The sequence below is a fragment of the Denticeps clupeoides genome, chromosome 7, assembly GCF_900700375.1.
Source record: "Denticeps clupeoides chromosome 7, fDenClu1.1, whole genome shotgun sequence".
NCBI classification, from domain to species: domain Eukaryota; kingdom Metazoa; phylum Chordata; class Actinopteri; order Clupeiformes; family Denticipitidae; genus Denticeps; species Denticeps clupeoides.
In genome coordinates this window covers 11,728,939-11,751,418 of record NC_041713.1, presented here as the reverse complement: position 1 = coordinate 11,751,418, position 22,480 = coordinate 11,728,939, and the positions used below count along the sequence as shown (strand labels likewise).

General features: G+C 41.1%; 2 protein-coding genes across 3 annotated transcripts; both read left to right on the top strand.

Annotated features, from left to right (window-relative positions):
- The first annotated feature begins 1,886 nt into the window (after window positions 1–1,886).
- Window positions 1,887–11,436, top strand: LOC114793446 (cytochrome P450 2K1-like). The gene is made up of 10 exons (XM_028985202.1): window positions 1,887–1,930; window positions 8,397–8,622; window positions 8,872–9,034; window positions 9,272–9,421; window positions 9,510–9,670; window positions 10,016–10,186; window positions 10,270–10,411; window positions 10,492–10,676; window positions 10,891–11,032; window positions 11,112–11,436. The coding sequence occupies exons 2-10, from the start codon at window positions 8,428–8,430 to the stop codon at window positions 11,297–11,299; spliced, it is 1,497 nt and encodes a 498-aa protein (XP_028841035.1). The 5' UTR covers window positions 1,887–1,930; window positions 8,397–8,427; the 3' UTR covers window positions 11,300–11,436.
- A 1,515-nt stretch (window positions 11,437–12,951) lies between these two features.
- On the top strand, window positions 12,952–21,262 carry iqck (IQ motif containing K). 2 transcript variants are annotated; one of them, XM_028986093.1, is made up of 9 exons: window positions 12,952–13,021; window positions 13,118–13,188; window positions 13,324–13,366; window positions 13,570–13,667; window positions 13,971–14,023; window positions 14,264–14,341; window positions 14,451–14,535; window positions 18,808–18,922; window positions 20,700–21,258. In XM_028986093.1, the coding sequence occupies exons 1-9, from the start codon at window positions 12,970–12,972 to the stop codon at window positions 20,978–20,980; spliced, it is 876 nt and encodes a 291-aa protein (XP_028841926.1). In that variant the 5' UTR covers window positions 12,952–12,969; the 3' UTR covers window positions 20,981–21,258. The 2 variants fall into 2 exon arrangements, with proteins under 2 accessions (XP_028841926.1, XP_028841928.1); XM_028986095.1 differs by lacking the exons at window positions 13,324–13,366; window positions 13,570–13,667 and having other exon boundaries at window positions 20,700–21,262.
- Window positions 21,263–22,480: the final 1,218 nt, after the last annotated feature.

Genomic DNA, 22,480 nt, shown 5'->3' with positions numbered 1-22,480 from the left:
GAAAATACTGATGGTGAATAATTTTAGCTAATGACTGACATCAGTAAGTGAGTATTAGAGAAATAGAAGAGGACTGTTTCATTACTTATTAACAAAAAAGTAGCTCTGAATAATCATGCAAGACATTTTAAAACCCAAAAAGAGAATGTTTCACTTGAATGTTACTGAGTGGTTGTGCTCTCAGTAAATAGTACATGAGAAACATGATTTCGTGTTATAGACCAAAACAAGGATATTGTATTAGAAATACATTTACATTTTACAAATGTAAAATTTGTGTGGACAGCACACACATTGTTCTGTGGACAATTTTGAAATTTAATGTTAAACTACAAAGTGATTGGCTCATCAACTGTCTCTTCATAACTAAGGAACAAAAACACCATTGCTTAAAGTGATGCTGTGTTAATTTGATGTTTTAACCTGAGGAATTATACTTCATTAACACCATTCACATTCCTGCATTCATGTCTGTGTGTTCCATAAGAGAGGACGGTAACGGCAAATTGAATCATAAACAAGTCAGATAGTACTCGATAGTACTGCCTAAGCTTCATGTTGACCGGAGTCTTATTTGAAGTCATATGCATTCACAGACGTGCTGTTACTGAGCCTTTACAGAATTTCTAACTGTGACTCAACCAATCACCTATTACAACAGAGCTTATCCTTTCACCCATTTTCACCTAGGTCAAGGGTTAAGGGAAGCTAAATCCTTTCCTACAAATCCTGGGTCACACCATGTTTTTCATTACAAGATGAACACATGAAAGGGAACAGAATCAGGTACACATATAAGCGGCCATAATGAAATTAGAAGTAAGGTCAATAAAAGCTGGTAAATAGAGGTTGGATAAATAAAGTAAACCAGGGAAACAAGAAACAGTGAGTAAAAAACAGGTAACAGATAATGTTAGACGATAAAGGAATCGTTAGTGAAAAGTGAAGGGATTGTCATTGTGAAACACAGCACACGGTGACAAAAAAAAAACGAAATGTGCCCTCTGCTTTTAACCATCACCCTGAGTGAGCAGTGGGCAGCCATGACAGGCGCCCCGGGGAGCAGTGTGTGGGGACGGTGCTTTGCTCAGTGGCACCTCAGTGCCACCCTGGCGCTTCAGGATCCGAACCGGCAACCTTCCGATAACAGGTCCGTTTCCTTACCGGCTAGGCCACTACTGGTCCAGTGCAGTGCATTTAACATTTTAGGGACTTGCGTAAGGAGTTAGAATTTTCAAAGCTCCTAATGATGACTGTGAACAGGCCATAGCTCAGTAAAGCCAATTAAATTCTGGAACTTAATTAGGTTACCTGAAAACTCAAATGAGCGGAAAAATGTTGCAGCCTCTTTCGCCCAATATGCAAGAACACAAAACAATGATTCAATTATTCCCAGCAACAAACATTTTTAACAAGGGTCTAAAAACATCAAGTCAAAGTCAAATTTATTGTCATCTCACCATATATAAGTACACAGAGAGGCGAGATTGCGAAGCTTCGAGAATTCACAATGTCCAAAAGACAGTGCAGATAAACTTTACATTGTCTTATGCTTTATGGCTGAGTTGCTGTTGATCATAGTTGATATTGGAATATTCATGATGAAAACTCACGAACCAAGAAAAAAAAAAGTCTATGAAATTAGCATGTGCTTCTGTTGCATTCATTACACATAGCTAAACGTTTTAATCTAGCAGATGATTTACGAATATTAGATTTATTTTATATGAATTTATTAGACGAATTTATCATTTTATTCCCGTCTCCGCTTCCTATTCAACGCGTGGAAGAAATGGTGGTAGGTGTTTGGGGAGCTTTTACTTTGAAACTCGGAGGAAACACCGGAAGTAGGAGCACCTTTGTTGCATCACCTTTGTTGCATCACATCTGATACGAACGTTGTCCGTTTCGCGTTTTCCTTTAGAAAACAGTAAGTTCTGCCTGTTCTCTGCATGTCTGATAGCGACTAGTTCTTATGCGTCTAAACGAAAGTAGTCCTATTCTTGTACTTTTATATTTTATATTAAAATATCGTTTATATTTTAATCTTTACCTGTTGCTTACCCAGTTGTCACAACTGACTAGTTTATTTAACCAGCTCACATATTAGTCCGTTAAATCTAATCATTTAATTTCTTGTCTTGTTTAATTCTAATTGAATTTACTGAATATGGTGTATATAACATTTGCAGTCATTTAAAGTCGGGTTTTCAGACCGCGGGGAATCTAGCCGCTCGTCCCTTGAACACGGTTTAAAAAACCGCGCACAAGCGTTCAGGAGGTTTACGGTATCCATTGAACGCCAAAAGCTCTTTAATTCCATTATCGGACTTGGAAAACATTGAATTGAACGGGGAGCTACATTTTAAATAAAATACAATTATATAATCATATTAATGTAATGTTTTAATTAGTCTGTTTACATGTACAGCTAGTCATATAAAGAAAGTATATTTGTTATCAAGCCATGTCCACGAATAATAATATATCATGTTTTTAATATAACATATTCTCTTAATATTTCATCTTTGAGGCAACATTACAACCTTAAATGAAATAAGGCCAAAACCAAACCATTTCGGTACCTTTGATAATGTTTCCATGAACTGTTTTTACTGTAGTGTTTATGAATCAATTAAGTTTGAAATAAGCCCTTTCAGCATTCGTCTCTTAATATCTCACATTTGAGGCAGCATTTCTACCTTAAATAAGAACCAAACCACACCAGGTCCACTCAGCACCTCACATGCTTTGTTCATACCTCACGTCTAAACGTTTTACTGTGGCATTTATAAATACATTTATTTTTAAATCAGCACTTTCAGCATTCATCATTTGTCATCTTTGAGACAGCATCATGAATTCAGTGAACTCAATTTACATTTGTCATCTTTGAGGCCATGATACGAAAAAAAAAAAAAACTATATATATATATATATATATATTTTAGGTGTTTAGAAATACATCAAGTTTGAAATCAGCACTTTCAGCGTTTGTCTGTTCATATGTCATCTTTCTGACACCATTATGACCTTAAATAAAATAAAGCCAAAACCAAACCACTGCAGGTGTACTCAGTAGCTCTCATGCTGTGTCCATACTTAACATGTGGTGTTAATGAATAAATTAAACATTTCAGCATTCATCAAATCATTTCTAAGATGCTGTTACGAGCCGGACTAAGGACTTTGACCCATAACAAAAGAAAGGACAAAAAACATAAAGCTACTAAAATGACATGAAGTGATTAACAAGTATTTTATATAAATAAAGAAGAAATACATATGAAAGGAATTACAATGAATAACGACCAACAAAATGGGAAAATAGAGAAAAACAAACAAGTTGCGTCGCCTCCTAGGGGAAGCGCAGGGGAAACCGGAAGTGATTTCAAAGGGAAATGGTAGGGAGGCGGGCGGGGTGGATGGCACGGCAAGCGCAGCCCCGGAAAAGGAGACTGAGACTCTTTTCTGTCTGTCCCGCAGCAGGAACAGGTGGGCTGAATTTGTGATCACCAGGCACCTGCAAACACAACACAAAACACACAACAGAAACACACCCAAAAATACCAGGATGTAACACCCCCACAACTTTAAATGAATCCCTTGTAAATATAAGGACCAACGCATAAGACGCTGATTGGCGTTTTTCATCCTGGTGAGGAAGACGAGGGTTATGATCAGTGAACACTTTAACGGGAATGACCTCACATAAACTTCGAAATGTTGCAATGACAGCAACAACGCCAAGGCTTCCTTCTCGATTGTACTGTCATTGAGTTGATGCTTCAATAACAAACGGGGTGATCAAATCCATTTGCATCTTCTTGTAAGAGTACAGCACCTGCTCCAGTAGCACTTGCATCTACCAACGCTTTGGCATGTTCAAATGCCTTCTGGCAATCTGCAGACCAAACAAAGGCAGTGTTTTTACGGTGGAGATTCGTCAGTGGCAACACTACATCAGAGAATTATCCCAATTATCCCAAGGAACCTACGCAGCTCTCGCTGAGTGGTTGGTATGGGAAAGTCAGAGATGGCTACTACTTTAGCTGCAAGGGGACAAACTTGTCCCTGACCAACTTGTTTACCTAAGTAACTCACAGTTGCTTTAGCAAACTCACACTTCGCCAAGTTTAGGGTGAGCGAAGCCTTACACGATGCCTCACAATGTGGCACTCCTGCCAACACTGTAGTCATAAGACGCTGAAAGGTTGCTGGTGCATTCCGCAACCCGAATGGCATTACGGAATACTGCACAAAACTATCTGCCGTCACGAATGCTGAGACCTCAGCAGCTCTACATGTCTAGCCACACGGTCGACGCAATCCTCCATTCGAGGCAGTGGGAACGAGTCAGGTCGTGTGACTGCATTCACTTTACAATAGTCAGTGCAGAACTGATGAGTTCCATCTGGTTTAGGAACCAGAATGCACGGAGAACTCCAGGCACTAGAACTGGGCACTGCTAATCCATGATCTGCAAGATAGGCCACCTCAGCTGCCATCGCAGCCCTCTTTGTGGGATTGAGGCGGTATGCATGCTGCTTTATGGGAGCATGGTCACCCACGTCAATGTCATGGCACAGGACATTACAACAAGATGGCACATCTGAAAACAAAGAAGGAAAGAGGCCTATCAAATTTTAAATCTCACAAGCATGCTGATCAGATAGATGTGACAGATACGAGTCCAGATCAGACATGATTTCAGAATTCTGGAGACGGGCACAAGTCACAGGGAACGTCTCGCAGAGTAAGGCCATCCTCCTCAGGACTGTAGCACGGAGTCACCGCAGAGGACACAGCTGCAACTGGAACAGCTCCAGCAGCTACTTTCTCCACATCCCTGGTAACATAAGATTTTAGCATATTAATGTGATACACTCTAGTTTTACATCATCTATCAGGCGTACAAATGACATAATCTGTCTCACTCAGTTTAGACACAACTTCGTAAGAGCCAGAAAACCTTGCCTGTAAAGCACATCCTACAACAGGCAAGAGCACAAGCAGTTTTTCTCCAAGCTGGAACCCCCACACTTACAGCCATAACGCCCCTTCATCTTTAACTGAGATTTTGATAAAGCTTCACGTGCACACTCGCATGCTCGATGCAAACACTCAGGAAATGAACTCATAATCAAGGATGTTCCATGGATGATCTTTGCCCTGAGAGCCCCACTTCTCACACAAAAGTTTCAATGGGCCCCGGATGGTGTGGCCAAAGATCAAATCAGCAGGACTAAAGCCAAGTGACTCTTGGGGTGTTTCATGAACAGCGACCAATAGTAGTGGCAACCCATCATCCCACTCTTTAGTGTCATCACTGTATGTACGAAACATGGTCTTCAGCGTCTGATGAAATCCTTCCAAGGCTCCTTGAGGCTCGGGATGATGAGCACTAGATGCCACATGCTTAATGGACAACTCACTCAACACTTCCTTAAACTGGCGTGATTGAAAGCGTGATTGAAAGTATGAGCCCTGATCTGTCTGTACTCACAAATCACTGGGATGGGACGGAGCGGAGCAGGGGGAATCACCTGATTTGGTTTTCCTGCTTTCTGATAGCGATGGCATGACCGGAAGTATTTAACCACATCAGACTTTAAACCTGGCCAATAGAAGTGGCCTAATATATGGTGGTACGTCTTATTTACCCTCAAATGACCATGGTCGTGCCCTATGATCAGAACCTGACCTCTAACCTCCGCAGTAACAACCCATCTTCCCAGTAAAATGATGCTGATGTGATAACTACACCTCCTTCTCTGGCAGCAGCAGTACGGCACCGGGCCAGAGAAGGATCGTTCTTTTGTTCATCAGCAGCTGCAGCACCACCAGATGTGGACATCGCCTCAGATACATGCGCAGAAATCACAGGCGAAGGGTCAAACGACATAAAAGTATCAGATAACCCAACTTCATCTTGATACTTATGAGTTTGAGCTCGAGTAACGACACACACAGAAAAGACTGAAGTCAGACTTGAGTCCACATCCGCAACCAACATCGGTACGTCTACGACTTCCGGAAATGGAAGAATTCATTCACTGCACCTTGTATACTCCGAGCCTCCAGTACTGCTCGCTTGGTCCCTCCATCTCTAAAGGTAAAAGGAAGACATTCATCTAGATTCTTCTCAGTCTTGGCCCCTCGGTGGTGGAATGAACTTCCCCTCAAGGTCAGAACAGCTCAGTCACTGAGTATTTTCAAACGGCATCTCAAGACCTTCCTCTTTAGTTAATATTTAGATTAACTTGTAACTTTCTCATTGTTGAACTTGTGTACAGATTCTACAACAGAGTGAATAAAAAGATTGTATTCATAGTTGGGATCCTAGTGAACCAGAACTGATCAATTCATCGATGGTAATTTGAAAGCACGTTGTAAGTCGCTCTGGATAAGGGTGTCTGCCAAATGCCTTAAATGTAAATGTAAATTGAATATTACATTGCCAATTGCCAAATGAATTGCCATTTGAATTTTTGTCCTTAAAATCTTCAATAAACACACAGGTCAGACAGAAAATACATAATCGACCAACATATGTACGACCAGCAAATAATTGGGAATCACAATTGACAGTGATCTATCCATAAGCAATAGGTAAGATGGATACTCACCATACAGTTTACTTGAGGTTTATTAAAAATGTATTAAAATAAAAAAACGCAAACGTACATAAGTATTCAATTGGAGTTATAATGGTGGTAGTAGTGATATGACATGATATGATGACAATAACACAGCAGCAGCAGATCTCTGGCAAGATCATAAAATGGCTCTGCACCAACCCTTCCCGTCTAACCTGATGGAGCTTGAGAGGTGCTGCAAAGAAGAATGGGTGAAACTGGTGAGCCAAGCTTGTGGAGTCATATTCAAAAAGACTTGAGGCTGTAATTGCTGCCAAAGGTGCATCTACAAAGTACTTGTGCTTTCTCATTTTTTTTCTTTTTAATAAATTTGCCAAAACATCAAGTAAACCTTTTTCATGTTTTCAGTATGGGGTTTGTGTAGATATCTACTTCCCAATACTACCTAGCTACACTCCTGCACGCCCTCTCAGATCTGCAAATGAAATGAGACTGAAAATTCCCTCTTCACGGGCTCTCCGATTCCAATCAACTCTGTTCTCCTTTGATGTCCCTGGCTGGTGGAACAACTTGCCCTCCTCCATACGACTAGCCGAGACTACCACCACCTTTAAGAAGCAGTTGAAAACCCACTTATTCAAAAAGTATTTCAGACGAATGTAACACCTACACACGCACATGCAGACAGACTGCACAAAACAAAAAAAACATTTTTTTTTCTTAAAAAAATATATATGATGAGGCCTGACAAGTTAGGCCTTATCAGGGCTCTTAGTTTTTGTAAATTCAAAAACTATAGAAAACGAGAGTTGCTGGTGTCTTCCTCCTGTAAGTCGCTTTGGATAAAAGCGTCTGTAAAATATAGTAAAGTAAAGATATCTGAGGGAAAACGAATTTAGTCACTTTTTGAAATAAGGCTATAACATGACAAAATGCGGAAAAAGTGATGCGCTGTGAATACGTTGACACTCATTCCTCCTAGGCTGTCCTAGACAGGCCACAACATGTGCACAGGCATCTACTACAACCACTCAGTCCCAGCCAAATCTGTCTCTCTCTGAGCAACTCTAGGTCCTGGGTGGTTTGGTGTTGGCCTTGTTTCATTTAAGGACTTTGTGAGGTCGGAAAAAAACCTTATTTATTTGACTTACTGCATATGTAAACAGGCAAATTAAAACATTCATTAGATCGTTCAATTAAATTTGAAATGCTGCAGTCCCTCATTCAATTCAGTATTGTGCTTTGCCTCCAAAAACTTGTGCTTGGCTTTTTTATGTGCGACTACTTTCACCCTGCTGAAGTAGCGTGAAGGTGCAACAGAGTCAGAGTCACCCTTAACACACTGGCACCTGAACATTTATCACCGCCTCTAAAATATGTGATGACGTAAGCTGATTTTGCATAGGTACCTGCTTGGGCCAGTGAACTTTAAGAGGTGTCTTTGCATTGAACTTTGACAACATTATGAGCGTATATAGATATGGGAATGAGTGAAAAGCCATCTGCTGTTGACCCTTTCCTGAATGATTAACTGTGTAAGCACCCTTACAATACAAAAATCTCAGACAGGTCACCGAGTTCGGTGCGACGGTGCCATATATACCCCAAAACATATAGAACAGTTTAAATTACATTGGAATTTAAATAATAAATTAGCATTAGAAAAATAACAGCAAAAAAAAAAAAACGCGCTGTATATTCTGTCGGCTTATCTGGAATACTGAATTCGTCTGCTGAGCATACAATTGAAGTTTATCATTAACCAGCAAGTTACAGGCTTTATTTATACTTCGGCAGCTTTAGTTCACGCCTCTGCTCTTCAGCATCAATGGAAGGGCTTGTACAGGTTCCCAGTGCCTTCACTCTGCTGGCCGCTGTGCTGCTGCTGCTGGTGGTCTACCTGCTGTCTACCAGCTACAGCCACCAGAACAACGGAAGCGACCCCCCAGGACCTAAACCTCTGTTCCTCCTGGGGAACATACTGCAGCTGGATCTCAAGAGACTCTACAAGTCCCTCTGCGAGGTGGGAGCTACATATGTTTAACAGAATTTTGTCCGTATAGAATAAATGACATTTAAAAAAATTGCGTGAGAAATTGGAATAAAACGTTTGGTGTGACATTGGTAATACCCGAGCTGTAGTCATTCCACAGGTTAATATTTGTGAACCCATGTCTGTAAGCATCCAAAGTTGTGTAATTTTATTTGATTTATTTTCTTGCTCCAATATCCAATATACTGACATGAATAATCCCTCCATTTTTTTTTACAGCTTGCTAAAATATATGGACCAGTGTTTACTGTTTACATCGGAACTAAAAAAGTTGTGGTCTTGGCTGGGTACAAGACTGTCAAGCAGGCGCTTGTTAATCAGCCCGAGGAGTTTGGTGACCGAGAAATTGGTCGTATTTCTCAAGACTTTGGACGTGGTCATGGTAATCTTGATTTCATCTTCTCTTTGCTTTTCATTGAACTTTTGTTTATCGGAACTCTTTTAAATAACCTGTTTGTCTGTCCACATATAAGCATTGCCACCTAATTACATTGATGCTATGTACAACAAAATTTAAGTTTAAATGGAAAAGCTCAGTAAGGGTAAATCTTCTCCCATTGCACTCGGAAATACTTTTATTTAAAAAAATCAATGTAAAGTTTTCCTTTTACTTCTGCAGGTATTATTTTTTCCAATGGGGAGAACTGGAAACAGATGAGGCGCTTTGCACTTTCAAATCTGAGAGATTTTGGGATGGGCAAAAGGAAGATTGAGGGGAAAATTATTGAAGAGACTCAGAATCTGATTGAGGTGTTCAAAACTTTTAATGGTAGGCTCAATCCACACAAAATTCATTTTGCCATTTTCAAAGTGCTGTTGTTATGCTCAGATTCTGGTACCTTGTGTGATTTGTGCAGGGAAACAATTTGATACAGGAATGCTGCTGAATTACGCAACTTCCAACATAATCTGTGGAATTGTGTATGGAAACAGATTTGAATATGATGACCCCAAGTTTAAGGACCTGGTTAACAGAGTGAACGAGAACATTAGGCTTACGGGTTCTACAGCTGTCCAGGTAGATTCTCCACTAAAGCCTACATTCAATTGTGTTTTTTTAGATTTCTGATCTAATTTCCAAATTTTACAAATCAAAGTATGGCTATTTCAGATCATGATATGGCACAGGTTTATATTTTTTACATAAAAAGGCACAAATAACATGTATCTGAATATGCCTGCATTCAGTAAACATGATATTTGAGCAAAGATAAAAAAAACTCTAGCCTTAGACTAGTCATATTCTGTAAATTCAATTATTTCAAAAGATCAGGCAAAAGTTATTGTGATGTTCTAGCAGTCATGAAAGCTTTTTATAATAGTGTGCTTTAAAACTCCTTCTTGTTTTGTGGTGCATGTACAGCTGTACAATGTGTTTCCTTGGTTGGGCCCACTGCTGAAGGAAATATCAGACCTCAAGAGGAATGTTGGAGAGAATATAACAGAGATGAAAAGACTTATCAGTGGACTCCAAAAAACACTGAATCCTCTGGACTGCAGGGGGTTAATTGACTGCTTCCTTGTTCGGCAGAAGGTACAGTGCACAGCGGTTACTTTTCCTCGCCGGAGTAATGAAGTGCTTGGGACAGCGACTCACTTTCCCTTCCTAATGATCAGGAGGCAGGAGAGAAGGACGCTTTGTTCCACGAGGAAAATCTGTTGAACTCAGTGAGCAACCTGTTTGCAGCTGGTACAGACACCACTGGGACTACCCTGCGCTGGGGACTGCTGCTTATGTCCAAGTACCCTCACATACAGGGTACGAAGAACCACTTTGTCGCCGAGCTAGCACTTTTAAAATTCGTGACATGAGTCGTATCTTTTTTTTGGTTCCCTCAGATCGAGTACAGGAGGAAATCGACAGGGTGATTGGAGGCCGGCAGCCAGTTACTGAGGACAGGAAGAATCTACCCTACACTGATGCAGTGATTCATGAAATCCAGAGATTTAGCAACATTGTGCCACTAAATCTGCCTCATGTCACCAGCTGTGACGTCCACTTCAACAGCTACTTCATCAAGAAGGTGCTGGGATCATCTCATTTATTATAATATATGATATTTTACCATTTATAATGCTGCAGAAACCAGAACCACAACTCACATAGTTCATTCTGCTATTAAGTTGCCAAATGACGATGGGCTCTGTATGTTCTAGTTGCCATTGGGCAATATGACTCTTCACTATTAACAGTACTTGCCCATCTGTGATTAAACTTTGCTCTAAATTGCCCTGCAGGGGACCACTGTGTTTCCTTTGCTGACATCAGTGCTGCAGGATGAGAGCGAATGGGAAAAACCACACAGCTTCTACCCAGAGCACTTCCTGGATGAGCATGGACATTTTGTTAAACGGGACGCGTTTATGCCTTTCTCTGCAGGTATTTTGGGCATGCGCCAGATAATTGAAGTTTCAGGATGGCCGATGCATGTGATTGACATCCGTGTTTTGTTTCTCAGGTCGAAGAATATGTTTGGGCGAGGGTCTGGCAAAGATGGAACTCTTGATCTTCTTCACTTCGCTTCTTCAACGCTTCCGCTTCACTCCTGCCACTGGCGTGTCTGAAGAAGACCTGGACCTGACGCCAATTGTGGGATTAACCCTCAGCCCCTCCCACCACGAATTGTGTGCAATTAGCAGGTTCTAGAGATGTTAGTTAGTTTGTGCCATTTCTTTAAGGATTTGCTATGAGTGTGTTTTTAGAATGTGATATATAATACTGACTTAGTAGTGTCTTGAATGCTTAGCCTTTATTTAACCTTTATACAGATTGTTTTTTTTTTACATTTTTACATAAATATAATAACTGTCTGTACATCATTAAATTAGATAATAATTACATAATAATGTAATTTAATCATTTCATAACTAAAATTAAATTTAAGATAAACAGTACAGTTTTATATAAGAATAAAAATAATAAATATGCTTGTTCACCACATACTTTTGTGTTGCCTGCCAATGTGTTTGCTGATATTCTATCCGTCAAAAATTGCTTTATTCTCTCAACACACAGATTTAAAGTCAACTGCTAGCTGTCTCGTGTCAATTTATATGCTTCCAGATTTAGGTTGAGTTGTACACTAAAGCACTGAAAGCAGATAGGCCTACATTTTATTTTATAATAAAAAAACAATGACAAATGAAATACTGTGAAATTACTGAATTCCGTGTCCAAAATGACTCAGATCGCAGATGCCTTGATTTGTTACTTTATTGGCAGTCTCAAATTAAAGGTCGAAAGGCAAAGTGTACACTGGTGGAAGTGAAGATTTGACACAGACCTGATACAGCCGAAATGGCTGCTGACAACGGGGCTAGTTGTGGTACCCAGGTCAACCCAGGAAGATATGAGAGGCCGTTTAGGAAATATTTCAGACACATGTGAAATACATACACATTCACATATGAAATGCATTTATACTACAGAAAACTCTCACACACGTATATGAAACACTAACACAGTTTCACGTGAAATGGACATGGATCCACACACACACACACATATAGAGAATATATAGTGAAATATATAGTGAAATGCCTTCCGGTTATACTGAAAAGTTTTCATGAAGCTTCAATAATGCTATATGGCCGTTTAAGTTAAATTTTTGTTTGTTACGTAAGAGTATATCTCACCTGTATCTGTGCATGCGTTATTAAATACAGTACAGGCCAAATGTTTGGACACAGCTTCTCATTCAATGTGTTTTCTTTATTTTCATGACTATTTACATTGGTAAATTATCTCTGAAGGCATCAAAACTATGAATGAACACATGTGGAGTTATGTATAGTTATGTATAACTCCACACATGTGGAGTTATTCAGTGAGAATCTACCAATGTAATGGTCACGAAAATAAAGAATTCACGTTGAATAAGAAGGCGTGTCCAAACCTTTGGCCTGTACTGTATGAGTTTTCAGTAGTATAAATACATGCTTGTCAGTTTCATATGTGAATGTGTGTGTGTTTCACATATGTTTGTGTAACAAAAGTCTGAAATTTTTCCTAAACGGCCCCTCATAGGAAGACGTGAAAAATACTGCATGACTCATACAGGGACGCGTCTCTGTGCTTTAGTCACGTGGCTCCACCACATCCAACTACATGGCTTTGTATTTGCACCAAGTCAATTATAGCAGCGAATAAACAAACAAACAAACAAACAAATAAATAAATACTCGTGATTATGAGAAGGTCTGACGCGAAGTGCAGTTTTGAGCAAGTTAACGGGACACCGGGCACCAGGCGCTCTCGTACCGGAAGTGACGTTTTCCTTACCGACCGCCGTGTGTCAACCTGGTTACAGCAAATCAATGGCTGGCGTCTGTGGAACACAGAAGTCTTTGTGGCAACGAATATGTGATGGTAAATACACATTGCAATTAAACTTTACAGAAGCGTATCACACTCATAATTGTCTGAAATAGGATACTGAAAAGAGGCTTTTTTTGTTTTTGGTAGAATATGAAGCGGAGGTACCGGAACCCCCCGAGCTTTTTCAACACAGCGCCAAAAAACTCACAGCAGCAAAGGTAACTTTGTTAGCTTAATAATTATAATGATAATAAACTAAATAATAAAAGGCATGTAAGTGTATGCTATACGAGTGTACAGCATTTGTAAAATTATCAACAAAATTGTGAATATTTATTACGATTCGAATACAGGTAAGGGTAGATGACAAGGCCCTGAAAGAAAGTCCGATGCAACGTGAGTCTATTTCAAATATAGATTTATGCCTAATAGCACTCAAATGCGTTCTTTAAATTTTGTTCTAATCACAAGTTTTTTGTATTTTACTTGTTGTCCACTAGGGGGCATAAACTGACCTCAGAAAAGTTCTCATGCCTGCAAATGCATAAAGCGTAATAACAGGCTTAATAACCATCAGCATAACTTTTCTCTGTGGACAGACCCTGCCACCACTTTTCTGGAGCAAACTGTGTTTCCTGTGTTGCTTCCTGGGCTAGAAGCATTGATTATGGAGGCAGAGAAGCGTCAGTGCTTTGTGGTCAGCAATGTTTTCCACATTTTACATTTACATTTACGGCATTTGGCAGATGCCTTTATCCAGAGTGACTTACAACATTTTTTCATATTACCATCAATCAAGTAGTCAGTTCTGGTTCACCAGGACTCAAACCATGAATACAATAATCTTATTCACTTGGTTGTAGTTTTTTGTTTTTGCATAAGTCAGACTATAAGAAAGCTACAAGTATTCTCTAAAAAGGAGGGTCTTAAGCTGCCATGGCTGACATGGCACGCGATGTTTGCAGAAAAAAAATGTAATTAGAATTTCTTCTCTTTTTAGAAAAAAAGAACAGCATTTAGTGGTTGTGACTTCTTAACTGAGTGGCTGTACAAGTAAGTGTCTGTGATGATGTTCCTCATTTCAAGCTTCCATCATCTGATTGTCACCTCCACTGGACTTGTGTAATATACTGGAGGCATATTAACCCAGTAAACATTATACCGAGATTGCTGCATGTACTGGGTATATCATGTACATGTTCAGTGCAAGAAATCCAGTCCTCCAGAGTTCTGTTTTATCAGATGTGTGTCCTTTAACCTCATCCAACTTTCCTGCAAATTTGTCTTCAACAGCAACAACCCTCGGAGGGCAGGGGAGCCTCATCTTGTTTTTCATGAGATCCCATTTGTAAAACAGTGGCTTGGCATACAGTGAGCTTCATTCAAATATGTCTATTATTGTTATTATTATTATTAGTTATAGTAGTAAGTGATAGTAGTATAACTGTCACTCATGGTAGGTGTTCTCTCTCTCTCTCAGTCCCAGACAACCGATCCCTCTCTATCTCCTGCTTTCTGATGAGGATGCAGCCATTATCATCCAGTCTTTTTGGCGTGGTTACAAGGTGTGTGAAAGTCAGCCATGAAGACACACACACACACACACACACACACACACACGCAAGCACACATCCATTACTTAGTGTGGGGGGAAGCTTTTATCTGTTTAATGTCAGCAATGTCAGTTGTGTGTGTGTGTATTTGGCAGCTGCATTGTGTCCCTAATCCCACTTTGCCGAAAGGACCCAGTGTTTTAGTGGCATGGTTTTGTCTCAGTGATTATGTCATCAGTGACAGTGCATAATTGCAGGTTTCCTGTGAGTGGGAGCTGTGCAGAGCTCTTCACCAGGCTAAATTTAGATAGACGCCCCAGAGGCTACAGCAGGCCCCGCGTTAAGGATTTTGGGGGTAAAAAGCGCAGCTTGCGCTTTGTCGACAGCAGAGGGCAGAAGGGGTCCACAGAAAGTTTCAAACACTCTCGCTCTCTTTCTCTCTCTCTCTCTCTCTCTCTGAGTGACAACACTGCATCCTCTTACCCCCAGGGATGAAGGGGGGAAGGGAAAATGCTTGCAAGAGAGAGAGACAGAGAGAGAGAGATGATAACGCCAGGATCTAGACATGATTCTGGGGGAAGGGGCTGCGGTAGGAACTGGGGTTTTCTAAGCGTCGAGCTTTAGGAAAGCTTTGTTTTCATATACCAGGGGTGGAGATTTGGGGTCTGCTGTCTTTATCCTAATTACCTTGTTCATGCGTAGTCGCATTCAGAGCAGCGACGGGGCAAACATTTCTCCGCTGCCTGATACACTGCAGTGCTGTGTTGTGTATGTGTGTTTCAGAGTTTAGTTGAATGTGTGTTAATGTTGCAATAAGTAAACAATGAGTACGTGTGCACCTCTGCAGCAGATGTCAGTTCTACTTGTCAACCACTTTCTCTCTCCCTCCATTCACTCAATCCCCTCGTACCCCCATCCAGCCCCCTCTTTCTATCTCACTTTTTCTCTCTTGGTACTGTTACATAACCAAGCGTACATGACGTAGCTTCAACTGCAGAGGCAATATTGTGTGTGTGTGTGTGTGTGTGTGTGTGTGTCTGTGTCTCTGTGTGTTTAAAAAAGACCTGAAAGGTCCATACCACTCATGACCCTGCCTTATTGAGCCTGCATGGCTTGATAAATATAACATGAATATGCTACAGCAGGGCTGGGGCTTGGAGAGAAGCTTAAAATTAGCAGCTAAAGTTGCAGGCGGTCACGTTACGTAATCTTCTTTGCATCTGACTCTATAAAAACTACGCTATGTGATCTGCTTGCATCATCCTATGAAGTTTCTCTCTTTTGGGGTAGGTGTTGACAGTGTTAAGAGCAAACAGGTCTGACACCCTATCCGCCATATCTGAACAAACCTAACTCTGTAGGCTCTCTTGTTATGGTTAGATTAGTAGCCCCGCATTCAGACTGAAGGCTGAATTTCGACAAAGCAATAAAGCAAAATGGGTATTAAAATTAAAGAGGCCTTTCAGAGTTTCTTGTTTATCAGCCGTAGAGGATGGAGGAGTCTTTTAAACTAATAAAAGCAGCTTGTAATTCACACACATTTACAGAATACTCTGACCGTTCTCCTAAATTGTTTTATGGACCAGTTGAGAAGAATGGATCTCATCTGTTTTACAAGTGTTAATGAAGGCAATTAGTGGTTTATAGATGAAGATTATTGTTCTTACATTTTAGTAGGTATAAACCATTAGCGGTGAGCAAGACCTGCATTTTTTGGAGATGCTCTTACCCAGTTTCCAAGAAATACATCCCTCACATCTATATGCCTGCTATTTTTTTATTTTATAATTTAACTTGGCTGATTGAAGAGCCAAACCAATCCTTTCTGCAGGCCACATAGAAATGACACACAAATACCGATTCTGACTTTTATTGTGTTTGATCCTCGAGACTGTCCCACTTTCCTACTGTGATGTGGCTAACGGTGACTGGAAAGCCTCGAGGGAATTTCACTGTGACAGCATGAGCACTCTGACTGAGTGAGAGAAATGCTTGGAGAGGTAAAGAAGAAAGGCATACAGAGTCTAGAGATGGGTTTTACAGTACCATGGCATAAAGAGGTCCTTGTTTTGGGTTGGATTTACAATAGTAGTACATACAAAATTAACAACATGTAGTTTGATGATTATTTTGTACCATATAATTTTTGTCTGCATGTATCTTCTCACACAGAATAGTTGGACAAATAATTCATTCATAGGGGCAGTGGTGGCTTAGTGGTTAAGGAAGCGACCCCGTAATCAGAAGGTTGCCGGTTCGAATCCCGATCCGCCAAGGTGCCACTGAGGTGCCACTGAGCAAAGCACCGTCCCCACACACGCCTGTCATGGCTGCCCACTGCTCACTCAGGGTGATGGGTTAAAGGATTTCACTGTGTGCACCATGTGCTGTGCTGCTGTGTATCACATGTGACAATCACTTCACTTTTATTTATTTATTTTTTAATGGCCCGTAATTCCGCTTCACTCACTCCATATTTCTGATGAATGGGTCCTGGTGTACAGGTGAGCTCCCTCATGTAGGAGCTACAGACCAAGTGCAACAGGGGTGCCAAGTGCCTTGAATGCATGTCTGGAAATTTTTGCCAGACTGCACAGCCTGAACTTTACCACCTGTTCTGATCAGACCGAACAGACTGGTATCATTGCGAGCATGGTTATGATGTTGGAGCTGTAACAGGAATGTAATCATTTGCATGAGGAGAGTCAAACAAAGAGGACTCAGCACACAACCTTGTTGCACTCTGGAGGAGGGGTTGCCAGAATGTTTTTCTGAAAGTCTGGAGTCTGTGCCATGCTGCAGTCTGGTTTGCATAACACTCTTTTGTCACAGGCACTACCTCAACTGCAGCCTGATCCCGAGTTTTGCTTCAGTCTTGGAGAGAAGCAGTGATAAATTTTTATTTGCTAACCTTGGTCCTGCTGCCTCCTTAGTTATCTGACTGTCTTTTCCTCAGTCTTCACAGCACTCCTATCATGATTGTCAACCATCTTCCCTCCTTGTGCGTGGAGGAGTGGGAGGGTCGGAATTCTATGCGTCTGTCTGAACTGTCAAGGGCGTGTGTGGTACAGTGTGGGAATATTTTAGAATTTTATTCCGCACTCATTCATGTGTGTTTGTGCTTCTTTCCCTGTGCTGCCACAAAAGTCTTGTTCTGAAAGAAGATGCCAGGAGGGATTATGCGGGATGAAGTTCATCGCATTGGGATTTAATTAATTAATTTATTTATCGCTTATTGTTTGTGGCAGAGCATTGAGTGATGTTTTACCCATTTATATAATCACATTGGTAAAATGCCCCCCCACCACCACCACACACTCATGTGTGCAAGACCCCAGCACATGTGCATTCACATACAGGAGAAGGAAGAAGCATGTCAGCTTTAAAGAAGCCCTGAGATTAGAAGTCGCTAGGTAGCAAAAAGAGGATTCAATGAAGCCATCCATTATCTCACACACATACACACACACACACACACACAGTCTGACACACTACATTAACATTGTAACATACATTCTGTTATAAATGGGCTCATCTGAGCATAAACCCCCACACAACACATATACACCATGTATACACACGAAACGGGGCTGTGCTGTATTAACCATCACCATAGCACCACGCTTACATAACCAACCCACTTTCAACTGAACAGAGGGAGAGAGGGAGGGAGGAGGGGTGCGAAAGGGAGTGCGTTCGGAAGACAGGAGGGGTGGGGAGGTTTGGGGACATCTTTCTTTCAGCGGCTGTCTGCAGCCTCTGTAAGAGCCAGGATGTCTTATAGAAACTAGGGAGACAAGAGGTTCCCTCAGGCAGTAATCTCTCTCTCTCTCTCTCTCTCTCTCTCTCTTTGCATGGATCTTTACAGAACATTTCACAAAGATTGTAAAATAAAATAAAATGTATTATATTTCAACTGAATCTGTAACTGTGATCACCAGCACCTGAGGGCAGAGCGTCCTGGTGTGTGGTTACTTCCAACGCTGAATTTCAACTTGATAAATGTCTGTCTCTCTTGGCCACTAGTTAAATAGAAGGCTGTAACAGGATTTCGGAGGACAACAGACCGGTTGTTTTTTTGCAGTTTGGCTGTAATAAATGACTTAAACTAAATTTCCTTGGCCACACATTGTCATGGAGGAGAGCGCCTTTTACTGCCGTGCTGAACTGGATTCAGTTTATATTGACTGAGTGAATGGTCATAGATGGTCCTACGTATTTAATAAAAACACAGCATATATGCTGGTGCTGGTCTGACTTTGTGTGATTGTGTCACTCGGTCAGGTTCGGGCACAACCAGATGTTCAAGAGCTGCGGCAATGGCAGAGGGACCTTCGTGAAGAAAGCAGGGATGTCACCAAAAGAGTCCAAGATCTCTGGGCTCGCCAGGACATTCGATGTGAGACCCTCACACACATTCATGCATGATGACATACAGGATCACACACACTCACCAATAAATAACCATGTCTGTCAAAGCTCCTATCACACCACTCCAGGCTTTTGGGTTGAATTTGTACACAAGTGCACACACACAAACTGACACACTGTGCCACCAATATTGCTGATCCTGAGTGTCTGTAGGACAACAGAGCAGTTACACACACACACACACACACACACACACAGAAATACACGTATTGAAAACAAAGCTTTGATGCACTTTGAACAGCAGCCTGAGCAAGATAAGCAGGAGGAGAAAAGAGTGAGGGAGGAAGTCAGTGAGACTGGGGAAAAATGTCTGTAGGGACCGTGCTGTGTGTGTTGTGTGTGCGTGTGAGGGTGAAGCAGCTGAGAATGCAGTGCGAAAATCCAGAGAGAGCCCAGAGTGTTGTGAAACCCTGACATCACACATATGCATGGTACACACACACACACACACACACACACACACATATTCCCTACTATATGGACAAAGCCAGTGTCTGCTTAGTGTGTATTATGCTTGTGCCATGCACTTTCTACAACACTGCACTGCATTAACACATGTGCATTGTGGTAATTATTTGGAATAGAAAAAAGGATAATAGGATAGATAATATCAAGATTTCTGCTCAATGCATTAACCAAATCCCATCTTCCAGCATTATTTAAAAAAAATGGAGACTAATATGGAATGGTTTTGAAGAAACCTTCATGACAGCTTTGTTTACTATTGTCATCATCAAAAGCCGATTCATGAGATGCTCAATAACTTGAGTGAGTGATGAGAAAGCATTCAGCATAAACCTTCAGGACTGGTGGAAACCATCCCTGTTGTCTGTTGCGGTGGAGTGAAAGCATCACAGCTGAAGCTCCGTGCTTTGGAGAGACTCAGATAATATTTTTTTTGTTTTGTTTATTACATATTATTTCATTGTCCAGTGTCTTCAGTTTTGTTGTATAAAGTAAAAAGAAAAGCAAGACCCAAACTTCGTACTGTTGTGTACACACATACAGAAACTTACAGAGTTAAAAAAATAAAGAGGCCTCGTTTGGATTGGCCAATTTTAGCATGACCAGCATTCATTACAAGGGTCACTGGAGGTTAATGCTAAACAACGGCACTGCCTCAGAGCAGAAGAAAAGAAAAAAGAGGCTGGGATGCTGAAGCGAGGGTTCTGGAATAAATACACGCACAACAGGCTTAAAAAGTAAATTGAAAGAAGTGACCCTTGCACGATATTCATTATTCCCACTGGAAAGCCTGGAGAATGAGCACAAAGGCAGGAATGTGACACTTTTTTTATGCAGAGAGGTCCACAGACAGCTCTACGATGACACAGTGACGCCAGCAGTCTAGCGTTTTTGAACAGGTGCGGAAATTTCTGGAGCTCATTCGTCAGCATGCCCATTGGTCATCCTCACTGTCTGCTCAGGCGGAGCAGCAAATGGACGAGTGCAATGTCTCCAACAGTCGCAGTGTTTTTTTTAAAAGTACAAACGTGACATCAGCTGTGTACGATTCTCTATCTCAGCCTCTTTCGCTCTGTTTCTGTCGCCGCTGAATTACGGTATTTTGTAGCAACAATTGCCTGCTTATTCCCTAACAAAGCCTCTGGCCCATGTGGCGATGACTGCTGTCCGCTAATGTATCTCCAGAATGGAGAGCGGGTGCCTCGTGGTGCAGACTGTGGTCCCTTTCTCTGCTGCTCAGTGCTTCTCTTGTTGTCCCCGCTGCTGTCTTGTTTGTGCAGCGGGCTGCAAAATCGGTGACCTTGAGGAACCCGAGCAGCTTAACCACTCGGGCGTGTCCATCCACGTGGTATCCCCAACACCCCAGAGCACGGTGGTGCACACGCCCACCACCATGATGACCCCGGAGACCGTTGGTGAACTGCTGACTCCCAGCATGCTGAGTGGCGAGACGGTGACCCTGACGATTCCCACAGTGATGTCATTAGTGGAGCAGGAAGTGGCTGCCTTCTCGCCATCTTTTGGTCACCAAATATCACATACTGCTGCCAAATCAGAGTGACGTTGGTGTGTGTTGTTTGTGTGTGTGTGTGTGTGTGTGTGTGTGTGTGTGTGAGTAGGGCCAACTAAGTAGATTCAAACAACAAACAGATCTATATATCTTTGATTTATTGAGCCATGCTAACTATGTCATATAAAACATAATCGTTTAATATGTGCCTATACGGTCCTTCATACTTTTTCTTGCTCCTTTATTCACTCATTCACTTACATTCTGTTGAACAATGCTGAAAAAAAATAAACAAAGATTAAACATGACGCATGCATTACGCTTGATATGTTTATTATCCATCTACCAGCCAATCACAGTGTAGGATTTATCCAACAGTGCAATGCTGTAAAATGCTGTTTTTAACATTCACACTGCAACAAAATATAAATGGAACTTATTTTCTTGTTTTTGACTTTCACTTGTTCATCTTGCAGTGGAACTCTTCACTCAAACTCAGTTCATACGCATAGGAGGTGTTGTAGTCTGACATGTATCTGCTTAACTTACAGACATTACAATTTTTGATACACAAAATGAACTGAAAAAGGGCTGACACAGAATAGCACCAGAAAAGCATGGAACAAGAGGAACATTTCCGTTGCCCCACATCCTCTTTCCAAAGTGATAACTGTGTGACTCACATAAGTGGTGTGTGTGTGTGTGTGTGTTTTTCGGTTGAAAACAGGAGGTTAGTTCAGCTGAAGAGTGACCCTGTAGCCATACAGGAAGCATTTACTGTCTCAGCCACATCCTATAAGATGTCGAAAACAAAGCTTTTCCACATGTTTAAATTCTCATATATTTATACTCTAAATAACACAGCTTTTATTTACTTTAGGTTCAGATTTGGTTCAACTTTACCGATATTCTGTATTTGTAGGCAGTGGTAGCCAAGCGGTTAAGGAAGCGGCCCTGCAGTGTCTCACAATGACAATCACTTCAATTCACTTCACTGAGTAACCAAGAATACAGTTGTCTATAAGGTAGAGGAGGCAATACAAATACAGAATATCATAATTATAGTGCAAACTAAGGAACAGGACTAGAGTATGTGAAGTACTGTACTGAATTAATAACCGTATCAGGACATGATACAGTATTCCAGTAATATTTGTAGATTATAGGCAGAACTGATCCTAGTCAAAGATATGTAAATATAATGTACAGTAAGCGCAATAGTTCTTAGCATTGTGATGTAGAAGGATGTGGCTAATGGGTTAATGTTTATCAAATGATCAAGTAGGTCACTTGCAATTATACAATTTCCTGTTTTGCTTCTTTTATTGTAATTACATCTACATGATATTATTGTAGTGTGTTGTCCATATGCAGATATTTCATTGTTCTCGAACCCCTCATCTTTCATTATAGTCTAGAGCCCAGGCAGGGTATTTTGTGCTCGCACAGGAGTCCTTAAGAACGATCTGTTACTGGGTTTAAATGACACACAGATCTGTTTGCATTGCTTAAGAAGTCAGTATCAGCTCTTATGTATAATTTATCTCCCCT